Raw genomic sequence first — 21,568 nt, 5'->3', positions numbered from 1 at the left:
ATAATCTCCTTTGTTAAGGAAAGGGCAAAATGGGACATGGAGATGGCTTGTTGCCTGAAATACCAAAAATAGTGTCCCAACAAGCCAAAGCTTTGTGGGGGCCACGGAAGAGGAATGCTCCAGAAGGCCACAGGGAGACCCGTGAGAGGACGTCCAACTTCCCAGGTGCCCGCAGCCACGAATGGGGAGGAACAGTCAGGGGGGGCATTTCCTGTCTGTTTTCTTACCCCCATCAGCTGCTGACAACAATTTATTTTAGAAACTAGATTTATACGGGAAGCCCAGGAAGAAAATGATTCTTTCTCGAGGAATGGGAGAATAGGATATATTTTCTTATGTTTGGTTCTATCGGTCAGAAGTTAAAGCTGTTGTAGTTGTTACTGATTGAGGCGTTAGCCCTCGCAGTTCCTTGTTCTAAGGCTGTCATGTGGACGGTAAAGCCCGCACAGCGCACACGATGATCGCCACGCTGTACGCCTGAAAAGAATGTCACATTGTGTGTCACTGGATGCAAAGTTTTAAAAAATTATTTAAAATTTCCTAAAAAATTTTTAAAAGATTTTATTTATTTGAGAGAGAGAGAGAGAGAGAGTGGGAGAACACAGAGGGAGAGTTAGAGGGAGACAGTGGACTCCCCACTGAGCAGGGAGCCCCACGTGGGACTCCATCCTAAGACCCTGGGATCATGACCTGAGCCGAAGGCATATGCTCTGATCAGTACTTTTCTTTTTTTTTTTTTTAATCAGTGCTTTTCATACTTTTTTTTTGCCATGAGTATCTTTAAGAATAAATTTTATACAGTACTGCACAAACATACCCCAAACCAAAACAACAGGTCACATGCACGCAAAGACCCTTAAGACATGTGATATGCACTGGTATTTTCTGTTGAATTTTGTTCTCTTCCATTCCATCAGGAAAATTTCGGTTAAAGACCCTCAGTGAGGGGCGCCTGGGTGGCTCAGTCGTGAAGCATCTGGCTCCGGCTCAGGTCATGATCGCAGGGTCCTGGGAACGAGCCCCACACCAGGCTCCCTGCTCGGCGCCAAGCCTGCTTCTCCCTCTCCCACTCCCTCTAGCTTGTGTTCCCTCTCTCTCTCTAATAAATAAAATCTTAGGGAAAAAAAAAACTCATTAGTGAGTTTCTTCACTAATGGATCCCACACACACACAAAATCTTCAGATTATTGACCAATTCTTTATTATTTTGTCACATAATTGGAAACACTGAATTTAGAATCCCAGATTACCAGATAATCCCTACCAGATAATGCCTCTTGTTATATTTTTATTCTGCGGACTAACCAATGACAAAACAAATCTGTTATGACGTAGCATGATTTCTAAATTCATTCTTTTTAAACCGCTCTCAGATATCTCAGATTACCCTCTGGAACACCGGCCACATCTCTGTCCTAACTGGTCTCTTCTGAAACAGGGTCTGGGATGGCACACGAGCAGTTATCAAGCAGAACTTCTGGAAAGCTCAAATCACCCAGCCAACCTAAAATGGGGGGGGGGGGGCTGTGAAGAAATAATGCAGAAAGATTCCAAGGTTGGGACACCTGGGTGGCTCGGTCGGTTGAGCGCCTGCCTTCGGCTCAGGGCATGATCCCAGGGTCTTAGGTGGGGCTCCCTGCTCAGTGGGGAGTCTGCTTCTCCCTCTGCTTCCCCAAGCTTGTGCTCATGGTCTCTCTCAAATAAATCAATCCAAAAACATATTCAAAAAAAAAATTTTTTTTAAGGGCACCTGGGTGGCTCAGTGGGTTAAGCTGCTGCCTTTGGCTCAGGTCATGATCTCAGGGTCCTGGGATCGAGTCCCGCATTGACACTCTGCTCAGCAGGGAGCCTGCTTCCTCCTCTCTCTCTCTGTCTGACTCTATGCCTACTTGTGATCTGTCAAAAAAAAAAAAAAAGACTGGGTATCCTTTAGCTTCTTGTCAACTCATGAAACAATTCTTTCTCAATCCAACATTTTGAAGGAGGGTGCACCTTACACCGTAAGTCTGTGCAAATTTGTAAAATCAACAATTCTCTATCAACTTGAAATAAACACAGAGAAGCCACTGTGTATAATTCTGGTTTTATTGCTCATTATTTATGCCATTCCATACAGTTTTAGGTAGACAGACTTGGAGAAAATATACTGGGAGTGTTGAATAGACAGTGGTAAAACAGATGAGAATGTTCCAGTGCTTTAGAGAAGGTGGTCAGAGGCCCTGCTGCCACCATCACCCCCCAAATTTGTACATTTCATATAAAAAAGAGTAAAAATAGTTCATTGGCATTTAACTAGCATTATTCTTTGTCATCTTTGAACCACAGTAAGCCTGAACAACTTCAGAATCTTCAGAGCAAAACACAATTTGTTCCACGAGCAGATCTGTAGTTTCAGTTTCTTTAAAAACAAGCAAACAAATAACACAACAAAAACCACGTACACACCCCCAAAAACGAACTGGCGTATTCCGGTGGTCTTGAATTGTAATGCTTCTATTAGTTCAAGATATAAAGTGTGATTTAGCTTTTGAAAACCAGATGACACTTCTTTACCATAACTGTATTTACTGTGTAACTCCAACCATTTAACTGAGCCTAATATTAGCCCAGTAAAAGCCACGCATACTATTTAAACTGTTCTGATGCTAAGGACATGTCTTTAGAAGTTCATTATTCTTTGAAAAGTCAGACCCGAGCTGCACAGGTGTAGCTGGAGGAACCAACAGTTTACCCTTCTAGAACCAGCAGTTCTCAGGGTTCTCCAGCCAGGGAGTAAATGTAGTCACCGTAAGTCACACAACACATCAGTGACTTCCTGGTTACATGTCACTAACAGTTACCCTACTCGTGATTAAAAAAAAATAATCAAGCTTGTACTATGATTCAGCATTTGAAACACTTCTACGTTGATTACTATGAAAACATGTTCAGCCTGAGAAATCCACATGGCTACTTGAAAAGAAACAAGACCTGAAAGGTGGTTTTATGTTAAACCATTTAGAAGACCTGTTGCGAGAGAACCAAAAACACACAGTGGCAGAGAAACAGGAATTTATTAAAACCACTGTCTCCCCAAAATACAAAAATTAAATATTAAGGCATCTTTTACTCCCATCTTGGTATATGCAGCAAAGAGAAATGTTTTCAGTGGGAACCAGCACTTCTACTCAAACGCTTCTGAATGTATTTGGCAGATTTATTTTATATTCCCCTATTCCGCATACAGCCGAAAACTCTCATGGTCAAACATCATGACCCAAAAGAAGAGAAGAGTATGAACAGATACTCATTTACTAAAAATAAGAAAGAAGTGGTTCACCCTTGAAAAATAAAAAGGAACTACAAAGAATATTATGTAGTAAGTTCAAATATTAGTATTTAAATTTCTCTGGAGCAATTTACGCTTCAGTAATTAAGAGAAAGGAGAGATGAAGACTTTATTAAGATGAGAAGTCTATTAAAATGGATCACACCACAGAGCAACTGTTTACTCAGTATTCTGATCCACTGGGATGAGAGTTTCAAAAGGGCTTCCTACTCCTTTAAAAAACAGCCAATCCACTGGAATAAGATCATATAAATTCACATTAATTCACATTGATTATTTATTTTTTCCCATTTTGTCCATTTACAAAGATCAACCATCTTCATAAAGTATACTAAACGGTAACATTTCACCTTTTATTAAGGCAAGTTTGTGAAAATAATTTAATACAACCAGATCTTTTCATGAACTTTCAGCTTAAAACATTTTTTTTTTTACATAAGAAACATACAAAAAAATTGTTTTATAAAAAGCCACCTCAATACCAGAAAAGAGTAATAATGAAGGATTTTGAACCCAGTTTCCTTCTTAAAGGATGTTTTTCCCTTGTCTTCAATTCCAAGAACTATTCGTCTTCTTTAGAGCCAGTTTTGCTTAACTATAAAAAAGAGAAAAAAGACATCATCAACAAGATTAAGCTATCATGTTATTTGAATTCACTGTTTTCACTTACTATGACAAATATTTACAGTTGATAGAGCAACAGGCAACAAGTTTCCTGTAACTTAACACCATTCACTGCATTCAGTATATTTAACTACTTGTCAACTTTAGGCTCAGCTACTTTAAAAAGGATTCTTTAAAAATACAACCTGGGTGCCTGGGTGGCTCAGTGGGTTAAGCCACTGCCTTCGGCTCAGGTCATGATCTCGGGGTCCTGAGATTGAGTCCCGCATCGGGATCTCTGATCAACGGGGGGCCTGCTTCCCTTCCTCTCTCTCTGTCTGCCTCTCTGCCTACTTGTGATCTCTCTCTGTCAAATAAATAAATAAAATCTTTAAAAAAAATTAAAAAATAAAAAAAAATAAAAACACAACCTCAGGGCGCCTGGGTAGCTCAGTGGGTAAAGCCTCTGCCTTTAGCGCAGGTCATGATCTCAATCAGGGTCCTGGGATCGAGCCCCACATTGGGCTCTCTGCTCAGCAGGGAGCCGGCTTCACCCTCTCTCTCTGCCTACTTGTGAGCTCTGTCAAATAAATAAATAAAATCTTAACAACAACAACAAAAAAGCCAAAACAGAAAAACCCCACAACCTCAATAGAACAAGGAGGAGAAAAAAATCCCTCAAAGCTTTCCAAGAAATAAATTGGAACCAAGAATACACAAAAGGTGCCATTTACAAAATGAATGACATTCTTCTATTATTTTCACAAATAAAGTCTTCAAAATTTTTAAAAATTGTGGTTAAAAACCCCCACATAAATTAAATACAGTTTAAAAAATGAGATTAAAATCTTAAATTGCAAGTCTTTTCTGATAAAAATCTACAGAATTTAGCAAATGGGGCGAGGAGAGTTCCCAAAGAATACACAGACAATTCTGACCAGAATAAAGACCGAGCCACCAAGAAATCCCCACTGAACCCAAGCCCTGAGAACCCCAGAGAATGTGGGAAGCTGTGAAAAGTAGAAACTGCTAAGTTTCTAGAAGTTCTAACATTTTGGCCTCAGCTCCTCTTCCCACTTCAAGGATCTTAAAGAACTTTCTTTTAAGTGTATGTTATACCTGCAGTGCTTGAAAAACTGAAGAATTTTAATTCATGTAAAAATAAAAATAACAGTAAACCCATTTTGTAATCACCAAACAACATTTCTTAAACGAAAAGCTGTGTTTTCTAAAACAAATTAATAGGACTTAATGCGAAGAATAGTATTCTTTTACATTTTTGCAAACTTCTTTATTACTGAGCTCAACAGGAGACCGCTGGTTTTTCACAAATCTGCTTCTATAGTAAGGCAGGTATAATAGGAAACAGCAAACAAAAACACAGTACCAGTATTAAGAACAAACTGAGTTAATATAAAAATGCACATTCTTAGATTCTAAACCTACTCGTTATCTTAGAAAATTCTGGAAAACACAATATAAAAGCACACATTCTATTAATGCTCTAAAAGAAGAGTATTAGTGATGGCGTCATCACTTTTCATTGGGCCTCTGGTAAACACCACAATTCACCTGTGAGAATGAGGAAAAAAAGGCCAACAATATCTTAACATTGTGATGTAAATAGTTTTGACCTTGTTGACACCCAGAGGGCCCCAGGACCTCCGAGGGATCCCAAGATCACACTTGGAAACTACTGGTTTAGGGTAACAGACTCTGAGTCCAGACCACATCTACGTGATAACTTTCCTCTTACAAAATATCTTCGTCTATTTCTCGAGATTACTGGATTATTTAAATCTTTATTTCATTTAAATTTCTTGAAATTCTAATTTATATTAACAATTAAATTCTAATTTATATTAACAAATTATATATCAGTTTATATGAGAAACTAAATTTCTGGAGCTAGAGAAGGAGGAGCGCTAACACCTGTGGATTAATCAGAATATTTTTGAGCCCAATTTCTGCTGCAGGCGACTTCATGGAAAGGATGCACTCCCATTCTGAAGTTTGAAGCTTTCTTTTTTTTAAGATTTTATTTATTTATTTGATAGAGAAAGACACGTCAAGAGAGGGAACAGAAGCAGAGTGAGTGGGAAAGGGAGAAGCAGACCCCCCGCAGATCAGGGAGCCTGATGCGGGGCTCGATCCCAGGACTATGGGATCACGGCCTGAGCAGAAGGCAGATGCTTAAGGACTAGGCCATGCAGGCGTCCCTGAAGCCTGAAGCATTTTAAAGGAGTGAAACAACTTGGTTGGTGAGGTAGATACAAGCACACCTGGGACATGAAGTATCCATCAGGCATCCATGGAGGCGGGACCTGGGTAAATGAGCCGGCGGGAGAAGCCACACCCACACAGACATCTCCTGTGCGCGCAGCCCCTTGTCCAGGAGGCAGACCAGAAATACTGCTTCTTTATTCCGACCTTAGCTTACCCCACCCTATTCCCAGGTAATATTCTTGTACTAGACACAAAGATTATTTTAAGCAGTTTCTACAGCAAAGGTACCCTATGAACTTTCAAATAAACTTTCAAATAAACTCTGAGAATATACTGCTTATAATTACCCATATTTCTAGGTCCCCACTAAAATCCTAATCTTTAACTACCCTTGGATCACATCTTCTCACAGCAGTAGTGGCACTAGTTGGCATGCAAAACTCATGAAGTCCTACGAAGAAGATTAACTGAACATCACTTTAATATACTGGAACTTACAAATAAGAAAAATACCAAGAGAAGTCGGCAAAAAAAAAAAAACTTCAATGTGAAACAGAAACAATTCTAAATAGGAAAAACAGAAAATCCTTCTTGACGATGATGGGAGCTCCATCTAGAGTTTGCCCTTAAAAAAAAAAAAAAAAAAAAAACGGGGGCGCCTGGGTGGCTCAATGCGTTAAAGCCTCTGCCTTCGGCTCAGGTCATGATCCCAGGGTTCTGGGATCAAGCCCCACATTGGGCTCTCTGCTCGGCAGGGAGCCTGCTTCCCCCTCTCTCTCTGCCTGCTTCTCTGCCTACTTATGATCTCTGTCTGTCAAATAAATAAATAAAATCTTAAAAAAAAATACAAATTTCTACTAAGAAATCAAAGCACTTCTTTCAATGCTTTGTTTCTTGTTTCCACACTACCGCCAATCCACAGTTAGACGTGTTCATTCTTCACATGTACTTACATAGACAGTCAGACTTTATGGTACTTATAGCGTAGTTCTACAGATTTTTCCATTATTCAGAAAAAAAAATCTAGGGGCACCTACGTGGCTCAGTGGGTTAAGCGTCTGCCTTCGGCTCAAGTCCTGATCCCAGAGTCCTGGGATGGAGCCCTGCGTTGGGTTCTCTGCTCAGCAGGAAGACTGCTTCCCCCTCTCGCTCTCTCTGCCTGCCTCTCTGCCTACTTGTGATCTCTGTCAAATAAATAAATAAAATCTTCTAAAAAATAAATAAAAAGAAAAGAAAATCTAAAACTGAAGGTGTAGGAAAGAAAAGAACGGGAAAGATACTTCAAAAATACTTACATGCTGAAGCAAAAAAGGAAACAGCCATCCCAGTAAAATTCAAAGGTTGAGGGGGGAGAAAAAAAATGGAAGATATAAATTTCATTATTTGATGATAGACCGATAACAATGTTTCAAAGCCCAGAATGTAAGTATTATATACCTTCACCACATCAACCCAGTTCCATCCTCGAGGAAGTTCTCCTTTGTGATCTACAGGACAAAAAGAGTAACTTTATTTCTAAGACCAGACAGTAATTTTTAAAGCAATGAATACTCTTAACAGATAAGCTTTTATATATCACTCTACACAACAAATAGACTAAAATTTTAAATCACGTACTATTAAGCTGGAAAACTAGTTTATCATCATTGTGAACTGAAAGCACCATTCCCAGAATATCTGCAAAGTGATTTAGACGTACGCCCTTCTCACATTTATCCCATTTCCGCTCAAGACAAAACTGTGGTATTAAGATAAAAACATGGAGGTGAGTTGGAAATGCCAGGAAGAGGAGCTAATCAACTTACTAGTTTCATGCACTTGTACAATGCTACCCTTTTAATAAGGTCACGGCTGATTTAAGTGAGTTGTGTTACTTTACTGCTTCGTGAGGGTTTTTAAACTCCGAAGCTAGGCTCAAGACAAGAGTCCTTATAAACCAATGTCTGGCTTCCAGACGAAGAGGAGGCCTAGTCAACTTATTTATTAACTTTTGTAGTCTGATAAAAAATTCATTATTTAACCTAACATTGTTTAATCTGACAGGTGTTTAATCTGCTGGGAGTGCCTGAAAACAAGCTGAAACTTTACATAAAAAATTCACAGTTTACAAAGTGATTTTGTTCTTTTAATAGAATATTCAAACTTAAAGAATAGTTTAATAAATATTAAGTGTTTTAGTTTAAAAAGACGTGATTTCCTTTATGCTTGATATTGCTATATACATCTCATTTTATGAAATCATCAAAATTTGCATTCAAAACAAATAGATTAATTTTACATAAGGGAAACAGAAACTAACCTCCTGATTTCTTACAGGACAGAAGAAGTATTACTGGACCTCAATCTTAGATGCTAATGGCTCTCTTGTCCTTTATGCCAGTAAGAATCTTATCCAACTGTTTATTGGTTGTAAGGGGTGTGGGGCAGATCACCAATTTTATTAATGAAAACTTACCCACGGTAAGTTTTATTTAAAATGCAAGTTCCAAGTCACTAACTCCTGCACCACAACTATAGAAAGATAATGCCTTTCAGGTGAGCATCATCAAAAGAGATGGAGTTGGGGAAACAGTAATGAAAGGAATAATCATAGGTCATTGTGTATGAAAGCGACAGGTAATGAACTAATGGGCAGAAATGCTACAGCATTAACAAAGAAATTAACCAACATCCTAGAAAAGAGATTGCAATGACTAACAATTCAGTGCTTTGGTTATTCATGCTTTAATGTTAGGTATAATGGAGCCCCAGATTTGTTATTTCACAAACCATTATGACTTCAAAAATGTGTTCTGAGGGCCAACAAAGGTTGGTATCTTTTTGTTCTGCCACATAGGACATTAAACAAAACAAAAACAAAATACCTGCCATCATTTTATAAAAGGGCATTATTTTAAACTTCCTCACCAAAGGGTCAGTTCTTTTCAATCAAGGGCAACTTGTAACCTTATACCAAGAATACACACACACACACATACACAGATACAGACAACAGTATACATGGACACACTTATGTATAAGTATATAAATATATATATTTCCTCAATTGGAAAAAAAAATTGACAGATCGATACCAATTTGCAAAAACAAAGAGATCAAATATTATTGGTGATATGAGGTGGAATTTATAATTCTCTTCTAGAAGTCCACAAAATGACTCTGGTTTAGAACACAGAAATTCTATTCTTTTTTTTTTTTTTTAAAGATTTTATTTATTTATTTGACAGAGAGAAATCACAAGTAGTCGGAGAGGCAGGCAGAGAGAGAGAGAGAGAGAGAGAGGGAAGCAGGCTCCCTGCTGAGCAGAGAGCCCGATGCGGGACTCGATCCCAGGACCCTGAGATCATGACCTGAGCCGAAGGCAGCGGCTTAACCCACTGAGCCACCCAGGCGCCCCCAGAAATTCTATTCTTAAATCTTATGCAAATTATTTAAATAAATCAACAGACAAAAACAGTATATTATTTATTGTGCTAAGACCTAATGGTACAGCAGACTTCATTTCAAATGAAAGCTACAGTTCAAAGAATTTTTAGTAATGCACGTACCTGCCAGAGAGGTAAACAAACAGGAAAGTCCCAGACATGGGACTTTCGATACAAGGTAGGACACACTTCTGTATGCTATTCTGTTTCTCACCCTCAAGACCCATTTATAGTTATTCTGCCACTCACTTACCTTCTCCTCAAATGGTGAGCTCTTGCGGTGAAGTAGTGGTAAATATCTTCCATATACATCTGTGACATAAGACAGTGTCTGATCCAAGTGTTCCAAGAATGAAGAACAGAGAACTACTCCTCGAACTCGAAATATACTTATTAAGCACTCACATCACACTAAAAAGCAACCCATTTCTGTGTGTTATTAAAAAAATAAAATAAAATAAACACAAACCTGTTTTATCTGCCAGCTTACGTTTCTGGGCTTTTGAAAGCTGTTCTTTTTTCTCTTTTTTCTTACTTGATGGGGCTGTATTAGGAGTTTCAACGGAGATGATACTGCTTATGGGTATCTAGAAAAAAACAAATAATTCCTGTACTAATGCCTTAAAACTTACTGAATTAGATCTGTAAAGTAAAATAATGCTGCATTATAATATCCATTTATTAGATCAGGTGCCATTCGTACATTGCTTTCATTCTTCTAAACGTTTCCATAGAGAGACTTACATGATGTTAGTTCCATTGTTATAACCAAGCCTCTGAGAAATAAGACCCGATACCAGCATTATGTTGAAGCTCTGAAGTTCTAAGGTAATTTTGTAATTCAGTTAATTTGCTTTATTTGGAATTTTAAGTATGTCTTTAGAAAAATCACATATGCCTACCTAGAAAACCCGGATTCCCTGAAGAAATGAAGAAAATCTTCATGAATGAAGAAAAATATTTTGGGGGCGCCTGTGTGGCTCAGTTGGTTCAGTGTGTGACCGCTGATTTTGGCTCAGGTCACGATCTCAGGGTTGTGAGATCATGCCCTGTGTCGGGCTCCGTGCTTACAGCAGAGTCTGCTTGAGATGATCTCTCCCCTTCCCTCTGCCCCCCCCACCCAATAAATAAATACAATCTTTAAAAAAAAGAAAAAGAAAAATATTTTAATTTGGATTCACGTAATCAGAGTGTGATAGGCAAAATTTGAAATTCTTACTAGGTGCCAAGCATTGCTGTAAATATTGTACACCCTGGTCTGACCCTTACTCGACTCTTACGAGGCAGAAGCTACCATAATCCCCGCTGGACAGAAGAAGAAACTGAGCACAGTGAGGGTAAGACAGCGGCCCCTGCCCTGACCAAAACAAAGTCTCAGGGTCAGTGATGCAGCGAGGAGCGGTGAGGGTTTTCAGGGCTGCCTGGTGGGGCCCGCCGTCCCCCGGCTCTGCTACCACTTTCTCCCGCTCGAGAGCTGCCCACAGCTCAGGAATTCCTGTGGCGTCAGGAATGCGGCAGCCAGAGCTGCTCAGGTAGAAGACCCAGAGCCTTCGCTGTCAGGAAGCCGCCGGCCTGCTTTACAGAACTCAATGGACTCTGGCCTTGGAAAGTCTCTTGGCACAGGACTGGGTGCAAAGGGTTCGAAAAAGAGATGCTTGCGGCATAAAAGGTGATGATTTCCTAAAATCCTTCTAGAAATAAAAGAACTGTTTTCCTATTCATGAAGTCTCTTAAAGCTTGTACCACGTTCAGAGCGAACTGGGACAAGATTATTCCCAGCTAAAGAAGGCTCCTGAAGAAAGCAATTTCCAACATATTTGGGCGCCGCGTACGAAATCCTCCATCTGAGCTTTATGGAGACGTCAAATATGGTTAATACATTTAAACAAATATTTGGTTCAACAGCACCTCAGTTGTGGTGGGCATGGGAAGTATTCTAATCTCACAGGAAGGGTAAGATTTATAGGATATGATTTCATTTTTAAAGTTAAATAGGCACTGAGAAACCTTGAATTCACTATTACTTAACTCAGATGTAACTTGTTTTATTTATTTCTTTATTTTTAAAGATTTTATTTATTTATGTGAGAGAGTGAGAGAAAGCATGAGCGGAGCAGAGAGCCCGATGCAGGGCTCGACCCCAGGACTCTAGGATCATGACCTAAACCGAAAGTAGACACTTAACCCCGACTGAGCCACCCAGGTGCCCCTAACTCATTTTCAGTCTAACAAGAAATCTTTCAATTACAAAAAAAAAAATACTACCTAGTAAGGACGAATTAGTAGGAGAGTGAAGCCAAAACAAAGCACAAGCTCACCGTAGAATTCACAGGCTGATGATTCTCCATGAACTGGTCTTTATTGTCCTTGGCATATTCAAACAACGTGTAGGTCATGGCAGTCCCAAGATTGACCTCCACGGCTTCCTGTAACTTGGCTAATATGCTCTGCTTTACAGCTGACGATCTATAATGCACAAGAAATACATGGCTGAGAGAAAAGTAAGCGACAGTGTTACAAAAAACAATGAAAACGGAACACTACTCACATGGTGTTGTTAAAAAAAGCGTTCATAGATATAATTGGAGGTGTTTGGGGATATGTTTCTGTCCAGGAAATCTCTATTAAGAAGGCTTTGGGATCACCATTTTCACCTATCTGAAGAAAAGGGAAATCTTAGGCTTGTAGAAAGTGACACAAAGACAGAATATTTATTTAATTATGACTTTGAAAATGATGAATCACTGCCAATTCTCATAATCAGATCAGAAACATTGTATTCTGGAAAGTTCAGGGTACAGGCTGAGGCCTGCCAGGGGTTGAGAGCCATAGTCATAATCTGACTTGGTGTCCACAATCTTTCTCTCCAACCAGCCCTCTGGCTTTTTCCAGTATCAAGAATGTCTAATATAAATTTTTGTTTCCATCAAAGCTTTCTGAGGACAAAGAATACATATCAATTGTGGGGGAAAGGAAGAGAATGGACAAAAATAACAATCCACGAACTTGAAAGGCCCAATCTTCGCCCTACGTTTTCCAATTGCCAAATCAGACGAGGCCTTAAGAAGGAGGGATGGATACACTTTAGCACAATTCCAAGACCAAAAAAGGAAATGTAAAATTTAGAGGAAAAAAAAGGGAAAGGTAAAGAGATAAGGTTCAGGAGAGCCTTGGGCTAGGTGAGAACTTTCAAGATCTACTCTCTATGCAACCTTCAAATATGCAATACTATGTTACTAACTACAGTCACCATGCTATGCATTAAATCCCTCATTTTTTTATAGCTAGAAGTTTGTAACTTTTGACCCTCTTCACCTGAATAACTTAAAAATGTCTTTCCTATTTCTTTTGCTTTCCCCACAACTTTTCGAAGTTTTTAACATCCATTAATGAGCCTTGCCTGAAATGATCATCATATTGGTGGTTGCAAAATGGTGATTTTTCTAATAAAATTATGGAATGATTCATGAGTCAGCATCTCATCCTTGCAAAGGGCTATGCCAATCTCCTCTGTAATATTTTTACTTGCCCTTTATTCTCTGACCACTAATTTTTATTCCCTTCCCCTCAGCATCAGCCACAAGACACACCAAAATAAGGTGAGGCTTAGAAATTATGTCAAATAATCTTAGGGACCTGTTGATATATATTTACATAAGTTGATGACATCATTGGTTTATGCTTGTGTTTCAAATACAGAGATAATGAAAACGTGATAAAAGTTACTTGCTCTATGCAGTCTACTAAGTCCTTACGCAAGGTGTGTGTAGAAGTGGGGGGGCCCTGTGCCCCCTATAGTGCAAGGTACAGAAAATACAAAAACAGAGATAAGACCATTCCTGTCTTCAAGGGGAGCAGAGATTTAAGTAACTCATGAAACTGCTGCATGATTAAAAGTTTAAAAAAGACACAGAACAAAGTAGGAAGAAATGGGGAATGGCCAATTCTGCTTTGAAGTCAAGAGAGAGCTAGAAGAGGAGGCCCAAATATGTCACAGAGGAGCCTGAGGTAGGCATTAAAGAAGAAGTAGGTTGGATGAGGGGCGTGAGGTGAGCGGGGAGCAAAAGATGTGCCCATGGGCACAATATTAAAAAATGCAGGGAAATGGTCCACAGGCTACTGGGTCTAACGGACGGTAGTGGCAGGGAAAGTCTGGAGAGGCAGTTTGAACCAAACAGAAGGGCCCTGAGTGTCAAGCTGAGGAATTTAATCCCATTTTATAGGTAGGAGAAACCCATGCAGAAACGCTTCTCAACGAAGGAATGGGGTAACTAATGTGTTTCAGAGAGTCACCTAGTCATCTGCAGGACTACTGGTGGGGTGTGGAGGCAAGCTTCAGACCAAACTGAAAGGGGAGAATGGTCTAGGAGGTTACTGAACCAGTCTGCTAAACAGGAACTGAGGGGGCCTGACCAGGACCCAGTCAGACCTGTATCCTTGTCCTCTGGCTCTCAACACATACAAGGTTTCCAAATTTCATGTTTTATTCCCTTGAGATCCATCCTGTGGTCACAGCGGAGAATCCATCCTGTAGGACACACACACGTCCTACTACGTTCCATATACTGTGTCAACAAGGGACCACACTTGTTAATACAGATGTTTAGGGAAGTACGGGGCAGTTCTCAATCTCCCATATGCTAAGGGGAAAGTGGCAGTGCTTGGGGACCTCTGGGGAGGCAGCTGGATTCATATGGAAGGGCCTAGCACTTGACCCCAGTGTTAACCTTGGCCATTAAGTTTTTTTGTTGTTTTATCTATGGAGTGGTGTAAGGGCTGTTGAGCTTGAAGGAGCCAAGGAGACGGGAGAGTCTCTAAAGAAAGTAATGATAAAGAACTTATCTTCTCTAACAGTCTGTAATAATGACATATAAGAATCCCTTATCACATAATTTATTTGAATTGATGATGTGAATAACTGTAAGTCTTGGACCGAAAAGCTTTCTCACACCACTACTGCTTATAATCATCTGGAGAGCTGGTTTCTGTTATTTACTTACAAAACAAGATACTGGTAATGTTTCATGTTGAGAACAGTTATGGACAAACTCCCTTTTAAAGAATATGTAAAAAAATATTCACACATATTGTTAATACAGAATTAGGAAAGTATCAACTTTTCTTGACTATATCATAGGGTGGGGAAAATAATACTAGACTTGGAATAGAAACCAGGATTTTAATTCTAGTATTTATCAGCATCAGCTGGGAAAGCTTGGGAAGTTATGACTTAGAGACACGATCTTTAAGGTTAGAAGGCAAGACCATGTAACTTCTAAGGTTTCTTCCATTTCTAACCTTTGATCATTCTCTCACAATAAAAACAAGTTTCTCTTAGTTTTTAAAAAAGTTTCTGAATGGTTCCCCAAAGTTAAAAATAATTGATGTCACGGTGATGAGCTTTCATTCAAATGCTTCGGAAAATCCAAAGAGGTAATTGGTTTACACAGTTGAATTTAAAAAACCAAAATCATTAAAAAAATAAAAGCACTTTCAGCAACCCTCAATCTTTTCTAGCAAAGTAGCAAGGGCTCCTAGTCATGTCATGTCTTACCCTATATTGAAAGGAAACTGGACTTAACTCCCGGAAACTTTCGTCTCCTTCATAAATGGAACGCAGAGCTTCCAGTTCCATCTGGAAAAAAATAAATGTATCAAATGAGTTTTGTTTAGTGGTATAAATGGATTAAACATAGAGGGTGTTTAGTTTCTGATTCAAGCCCACTCAACTATGTAAAGTTTAGTTACTTTTATGGCCTTTGATGTTTATAATAAAGGTATATAATATATGTGCAAATAGTAACACAATGTGAATACTAATACTTCCTTCAAAGTTATGTGCCAGGAACTCCTGAGCATTTTAGAGCGCACTGTCTCACTCGTTCTTCCTTCAATCCTGTAAAGAATATCTTATCTTCTCCTTTCTACCCGGGAGAAAAATAAGTCAGTTTAAAGTAACTTTAGATCATGTGTCCTAGGCTAGGATAGAAAGAGCGTTACACTTGGAAATGGGAAATACAAAACACAGTATTACCCCACTATTTACATGTATTATTTATGTTTGAAATCCTTCCCACAGAATGATATGAAATTTGAAAAAAACACCTGCAGATCACAAAAAGAACTTAAAATGATGGTTAGAAAGAGGTTTGACGAGAATCTACCCAAGATGGGATAAAAAGGACTTCAAGCGAAAATGTAACTAATAATCCTTGCCTGGAAATATTTCTTAGAACACTGTGGACTGACAAATGGGAAAACTCAAAGACTGTTGGAATTACCGAGGAGCACCTGAAGAAGAGAAGCAAAGAAAGACAGTACTTTGATACATCCTTTAGTTTTCAAAAAGATGCACATTGTGAATGCTACAAATTAAAGGGAGACAAAATTTTAGAATAGATTATTAAGGAAATAATTCGTGGGGGCCAAGGAGAATAAAGAGTAGCAGTCCCTAAGCCTTGGCAAGCATGTGAAAAGCAAGATAAATGTAAACAAAAATGTTAGAGAGGATAACTTGATTGGTACATTGAGGAAAGGCACAGAACCCAGGTCTACCTGGGTTTCTCTTGCTACCTTCACGTGAAAAAAATACCGGATTTCAACTGGATTCAAGAACCAAGATGAGATTAGAAAGAGTCAACTTACTCAAAATATTGGGCTACTCCTCCTACCCTTAATCCTTTCTTGCATTTCAACTAGTGAGTAGGACAGGAACAAAAACTGAAGGCAGGCTTATGAAACTGATGAATGACAATTTGATGGAATAGTGAATCATGCTGGTGGCTGAATAAAAATTCAAAGTGTCCTAGAAAAACCATCTTAGAAGAGGAAATTTTATAGGGTAAGTGGAAGAACATGTCTTTAGATACCTAAACACAGTAGAGGAAGAAAGAAATTGTTTTGCACAGAGCACTTAATGGGCTGTAATTGACAGAAACTAGAAAACAGTGATGCCACAATTTTAAAAAGGGACATAAATAAATTTATAATCTGTCCACAAATACACAATTCCAAGACAAGGAACAAAAAGAACGGACATATGGAGAAAAAGCGAAAAGGAATCATTTAGTAGGAGCAGAGGGCATCGGAAAAAATGGGGCAGGAAACATTTCAAAGCTCTGAAAATCAATCGTGCGGAAGAATGGAATTCTGTTGTTAAAATGGACATCCCTTGGCCCCCCCGGGAACTTCAATCCAGTAAATCTGAGGTACAGTACAGGCACTTGTTTTTCTAACCACCACCCGGATGAGTCTAAGGCAGTGTTCCATGGGCCAAACTTTGAGAAACAGGACATGATACACTCCAGGCGCCTGGACTTAGAAACTCACTTGGCAACAACAGTTTAGAAGCGATTTCAGGTATCAACCAGCTTGTTGCCCTTTGGGTCCTTTCAAGGTAACTTCCATTCCAGAGATTCTATCACATCTATCTTGTAAAAGTGCTAACTTTGAACAAACATATTCTAAATGAAGAGTGAATTACTTGGGTAGGAGGCTCGCATTCTAGTTCGGATTCTACCCCACGCTCACCGGGCAGCCCCAGGGCATCCACTTTACCTTTGCAAAACTCTGGACGCATTACACCATTAGGTGGCTCCCCTAGAGATGACCTGTATCATTCCCCGATCACATGATTCAGTGTCATAGTGGCATTTCATGAGAAAATCGCGGAGCATAAACTATACGAGTCGGACGGTACGTGTTCGCTCAAAACAGCCTTCATTTCCACCGGACAACGACCAGATGGATAACTGATTCCACCAAACAAAAAGGCCAGAAATCGGTGACACTTTGTGTCATGATTTTCCTCCACTGGAAATTTAACTCAGCTCAGTCTGTCCCTACCAGCCAGGAGATTTTAAAAATTTTTAAGGTGATCAGATTGCAAGAGGCTGAACAGGAACCCTGGGGACTGAAGGCGAGGCAAGAGCACTGGGTCGCCTTCCAAGGACACTCATCCTTGTTATTAAGGTGGCGTGGGGCCACCCCCGGGCTTGCAAAACTGAAAACTCCCGGGAGGAGCGGAGGCAGAGGCGGCGCCTTCCCGTTGCCGCGTGCCTGGCCTCTCCTCGCAGGGCACCCGGAAACTTGGGGCACCCCAGCCAAGGCTCTGTCCGCTCGAGGGGCGAAGGCACGTGCGGGGCCGCTCGTGCCGGCGCCCGGTCCCAGCCCGGCCTCGGGGGCTCAGCCGCCTCCCTCGGAGCCGAGGCGCCGCGTCCGCCCGGGGAAAGGGGCATTCAGCCAGCGGGACTCACCTCCTGGTCCTCGTTGGCACTCATCGCGCCGGCCGCGGGACGCCCCCCGGGAGGGCGTCTGCGACCACGAGAAAGCGAGAGCAGTGGCCCCGCGCCCGGGGCGTCCCCCTTCCGAGCCTGGTCTGCGGGAGGCACACCCCTGGCGCCGCAGACGAGAGTCACGCGCGCCCCCGGCCTTCGGGCAGCGCGAAGCCGCCCGCGGGGGGTGTGTGGGCGGGGACCCCGAGGCCGCGGAGGGTGGGGCGCCGGGGCCGCCGGGGAGACGCTGCGGGGCGGTGCCGCCGAGGCTCCTCCTCCTCCTTCTTCCTGCTCCTCCTATTGGCTCCTTCTCTCCCCACCCCTATTTCCTACCCCCGTAGGAGACGGGCGTCTTCCTACGTTTTGTGGAGCGGCGTTAAGTTTCGGGACGGCGGTTGGTGCAGAGCGCTGTCACTCAGGTGCAGAAAGTGCTTCCTGTGCCGGCGCGGGCGGGTACCGGGAAGTCTCGCTGGCGGGCGCCGGCTCCGGGGCGGTGGCGGTGGGGACGGGCCCTGGCGTTCTGCAGGCCACCCTGCCTGCTTCCCTTCGTCTTCCCCCGGCTTGCGGCGACCGGCCACAGCTGCAGCGGGCCCGGGGGGGCGTGCGGCCTGGGTGAGTCCGGCCCCGGAGACCCGCGAGGGCAGGCGAGACGGCCGCGACAAAGCCGGTTGGGGGCGGTCCGGCGTTTTCCTTTGGCGTCTGCGGGGGCAGTCCTGGCGTTTCTCTTCCAGCCCCTAAAGAAAAGACGCGCCCGCATCTAGGCCCTTCGGGTTTAAAGGGGAGGAGACGGGGGCGAGAGCGTCTGCCTGGAGGGCTGCGGCGTTATTTCTCCCTTCCCTCATTGGATTCCCAGGGCGGAATGCTGAGACCCCGGGGACGGTGTCTTTCTAAGGTGGTGGCTTCCCGGTGTCAGCATCTCCCTGCCCCCCACCCCCACCCCCGCTCCAGCCCGGCCCCAAGTGGTCATTCCTCTCCGAGTCGTCTTGTAGTCCTTGCTGGCCTTGTGCACTACACCGTGAACCTCCGTTAATTAAAAAAATAGTGACCACATTGCTTTATTATTATTATTTTTTTTTCCTTACCTGCCCCTGGATTAGGTCGCCCGTCTTTGCTGTATGTCATCCTTTTCAAGAACCTTCCTTCCTCTTTTCCACGCCAGCTTCCAGATTCCTGGCTCCGGCGTGACACGGTCTCCCATCCAGTGGGTTCATTCACGACTTTCGCCCCTCCTTCCGTGTCAGACTTTGTTAGTTGCCTCATCGGCTTCTTCCAGGAGAGCTGGGAACGTCCACAGACTGTCCTTAAGAGCCACACAACCTCAGCACCTGTCCTTTGCCAGTGTTTTTTTCCCATTCCCATCCCTTTGCTGTGCAAGAAGCAGTACCGTCTCACGTGCCAAAAGTTTTTAAATAGTATGTGGCAAGAATTTCTGATAACAGTCTCCCCGTACAGTGATTTTTGGGGTCAGAATGACCGTAATTTAAGATGGGCTTACTGTCCATTATGATAGCCAGTAGCCCTGTGTGGCTATTGAGCATGTGAGATTGGCTAGCCTGAATTCACAGGTGCTGGGAGGGTACAGTTCACATCAGATAATGAAGACTTGGTACAGAAAAGTGAAGTATCTCATGAATAACTTACATTAATGTGGAAGTGTTAATATGTTAGGCATATTGGTTAAGTAGAATATTATGAAAATTAACGCCACCTTTTAAAAATATTTTAATATGACTAGAAAATTTAAAATTATTTAGGTGGCTCGCAGTAATACTTCTTTTGGATAGCACTGATTTAGAGCTTTGTAAGTCATTTCTAGGTCCCCTTATTTCCACTCCCATTTTCAAAGACCACAGCTAATTCTCTTGAGCCTCTGGTGGGAGAGGGAGAAGCAGGCTTTCCCCTGAGCAGGGACCTGGACACAGGACTAGATCGCAGGACCCCAGGATCTTGGCCTGAGCTGAAGGCAGATGCTTAACATCTGAGCCACCCAGGTGCCCCGAAAAGGGACTCTTGATACATGATTTTAGGAATGAGAAATGGTCTTTAAAATATAATAGCAATTTTCTTTGGAATAAACACATTTTTATATAATTGCTTTTCTACAGTTAGTGTGTGGTAGGATTTATTATGGACTGATTCTCAGCTGAAGAACACAGTGGAAACATGTCCCTCCTAGACGTTTTCATTCATTGTTAGTTTTTCTCTTCTAGATTTTCATTTAGATAATACATTTCACATTAATTATGGAGAAATGAGAAAACATAGCTATTTAGATAACTAGCACATTTTAAAAATAATTTTCTGGGAATTCAGAGATGAGATGTTAGCCATTATAGAGAAATTAGATAGTTGCATTTATTATTTTTCTTTATATCAAAAATGGGTCATGAGACCTATTTTAATTTTATCACCTCTCTGCGGACACTTGAAAAGACTTCGTCCGTTGCCTTTTTGTAATGTTTTATAAATGGTGGAGGCAGGTAGATTAGATATGGATATGGGCTTTTAAAACATTTTGAATGTATTTACATTTCTATTTCAGATTTTTTCCTGACACCTTGAACATGAGCCCCACACAGTGGGACTTCCCTGTGGAATTATGTTGCCGGCCAATGGCTTTTGTTACCCTTACGGGCCTGGATGTAGTTTATAATGCCGTCCATCGAGCTGTCTGGGATGCTTTCTGTGCCAATCGGAGGGCTGATCGGGTACCGATATCTTTCAAGGTGCTCCCAGGTGACCATGAGTATCCCAAATGTAGACCTAAGGTAATGGCATGTTTGCAGGGGGCCTTTCTTTCTCTCCCTCGCTTCCTCTGTGTGTGAGGTATATGCCTTTTTTGTTCCTAACGTCTTTGTTGAAAATCCCTGAGTTTATCAAAGCCATGGTTGTAGTGATGCATTAGGAAAACCCAGGGCTTTTTCATGTATGTAATGCACTATAGTTACGTTTAATGATAGCTATTTTTTTTACCCCAGAGGAATAATTACTCTATAATTACTAAGTTTTCTATCCTGGGTTTTCTTTCTTTTTTTTTTTTTTTTTGTATTTGCTTAAAACCCCTCCCAGTCTTTGTAAAGCCTTCTCTAAAAGGAAGGTCTCACATTCCCCATTTATCATTACCAGTATCGTTGGTAGAATTTGCAGTCTTTGCAGTTTGTTTCAGTTTCACACACTTTTGAGCACTTACTTTGTGTTGGGTTCTAGGAACTATGCAATAGGCTGGTGATAGAAATTTAAATAAGACCAGCTCTGTCTCTGGAGAGTTCTACATGAACTAAAACAGGCTATTTAGTGAGGAGTATGGAAAGGTATTACATTCAAAACCGAATTTTAGGTTGAACATCATACTAGAGACTCTAATTTACCTAGAAAGTCAGAGAATGATGTTAATCATCTAATTCCAGCTAATACATGGAAAGTGCTTACAAGGCCAGTTTACTTTTTCAAGAAAATCATGTATAATTGATTTGCTGTTTATCATAGTCTTTTTTTTTAAGATTTTATTTATTCATTTGACAGAGAGAGAGAGAGAATCACAAGTAGGCAGAGAGGCAAGCAGAGAGGAGGAAGCAGGCTCCCCGGTGAGCAGAGAGCCCGATGCGGGGCTCGATCCTAGGACCGTGGAACTATGACCTGAGCCGAAGGCAGATGCTTAGCCCACTGAGCCACCCAGGCGCCCAGGTTATTCTTTCAGCAGAAACTCTAACAGA

The 21,568-nt window shown here is 41.4% G+C and overlaps 2 protein-coding genes across 11 annotated transcripts in view; one reads left to right on the top strand and one right to left on the bottom strand.

The window, feature by feature from the left end:
• Positions 1–2,067: 2,067 nt before the first annotated feature.
• On the bottom strand, positions 2,068–18,075 carry RWDD4 (RWD domain containing 4). 6 transcript variants are annotated; one of them, XM_082715803.1, is made up of 9 exons: positions 17,838–18,075; positions 15,137–15,217; positions 12,131–12,240; positions 11,901–12,048; positions 10,052–10,169; positions 7,595–7,644; positions 6,214–6,255; positions 5,207–5,270; positions 2,068–3,923 (listed from the first exon to the last, which is right to left on the bottom strand). In XM_082715803.1, exons 1-8 carry the CDS (start codon positions 17,859–17,861, stop codon positions 5,235–5,237), a joined length of 609 nt encoding a protein of 202 aa, XP_082571929.1. In that variant the 5' UTR covers positions 17,862–18,075; the 3' UTR covers positions 2,068–3,923; positions 5,207–5,234. The 6 variants fall into 6 exon arrangements, with proteins under 6 accessions (XP_082571929.1, XP_082571930.1, XP_082571928.1 ...); XM_082715804.1 differs by lacking the exon at positions 5,207–5,270; XM_082715802.1 differs by lacking the exons at positions 5,207–5,270; positions 6,214–6,255 and having other exon boundaries at positions 7,453–7,644.
• A 117-nt stretch (positions 18,076–18,192) lies between these two features.
• The window catches only part of TRAPPC11 (trafficking protein particle complex subunit 11), a 43,331-nt gene continuing 39,955 nt past the window's right edge, over positions 18,193–21,568 (top strand). The window contains exons 1-3 of one of the 5 annotated variants that reach the window (XM_082715799.1): positions 18,193–18,274; positions 18,953–19,267; positions 20,398–20,623. In XM_082715799.1, the coding sequence (XP_082571925.1) occupies positions 20,420–20,623 (204 nt within the window). In that variant the 5' untranslated portion in view covers positions 18,193–18,274; positions 18,953–19,267; positions 20,398–20,419. Of the gene's footprint in view, positions 18,468–18,952; positions 19,268–20,344; positions 20,624–21,568 lie in introns of all 5 variants that reach the window. The other 4 variants (XM_082715801.1, XM_082715798.1, XM_082715800.1 and 1 more) reach the window with 4 other exon arrangements.

The sequence above is a fragment of the Mustela nivalis genome, assembly GCF_964662115.1.
Source record: "Mustela nivalis genome assembly, chromosome: 20".
Taxonomy (NCBI): Eukaryota; Metazoa; Chordata; class Mammalia; order Carnivora; family Mustelidae; genus Mustela; species Mustela nivalis.
The sequence above is the reverse complement of the archived record's forward strand: the minus strand, read 5'-3'. Positions and strand labels throughout refer to the sequence as shown.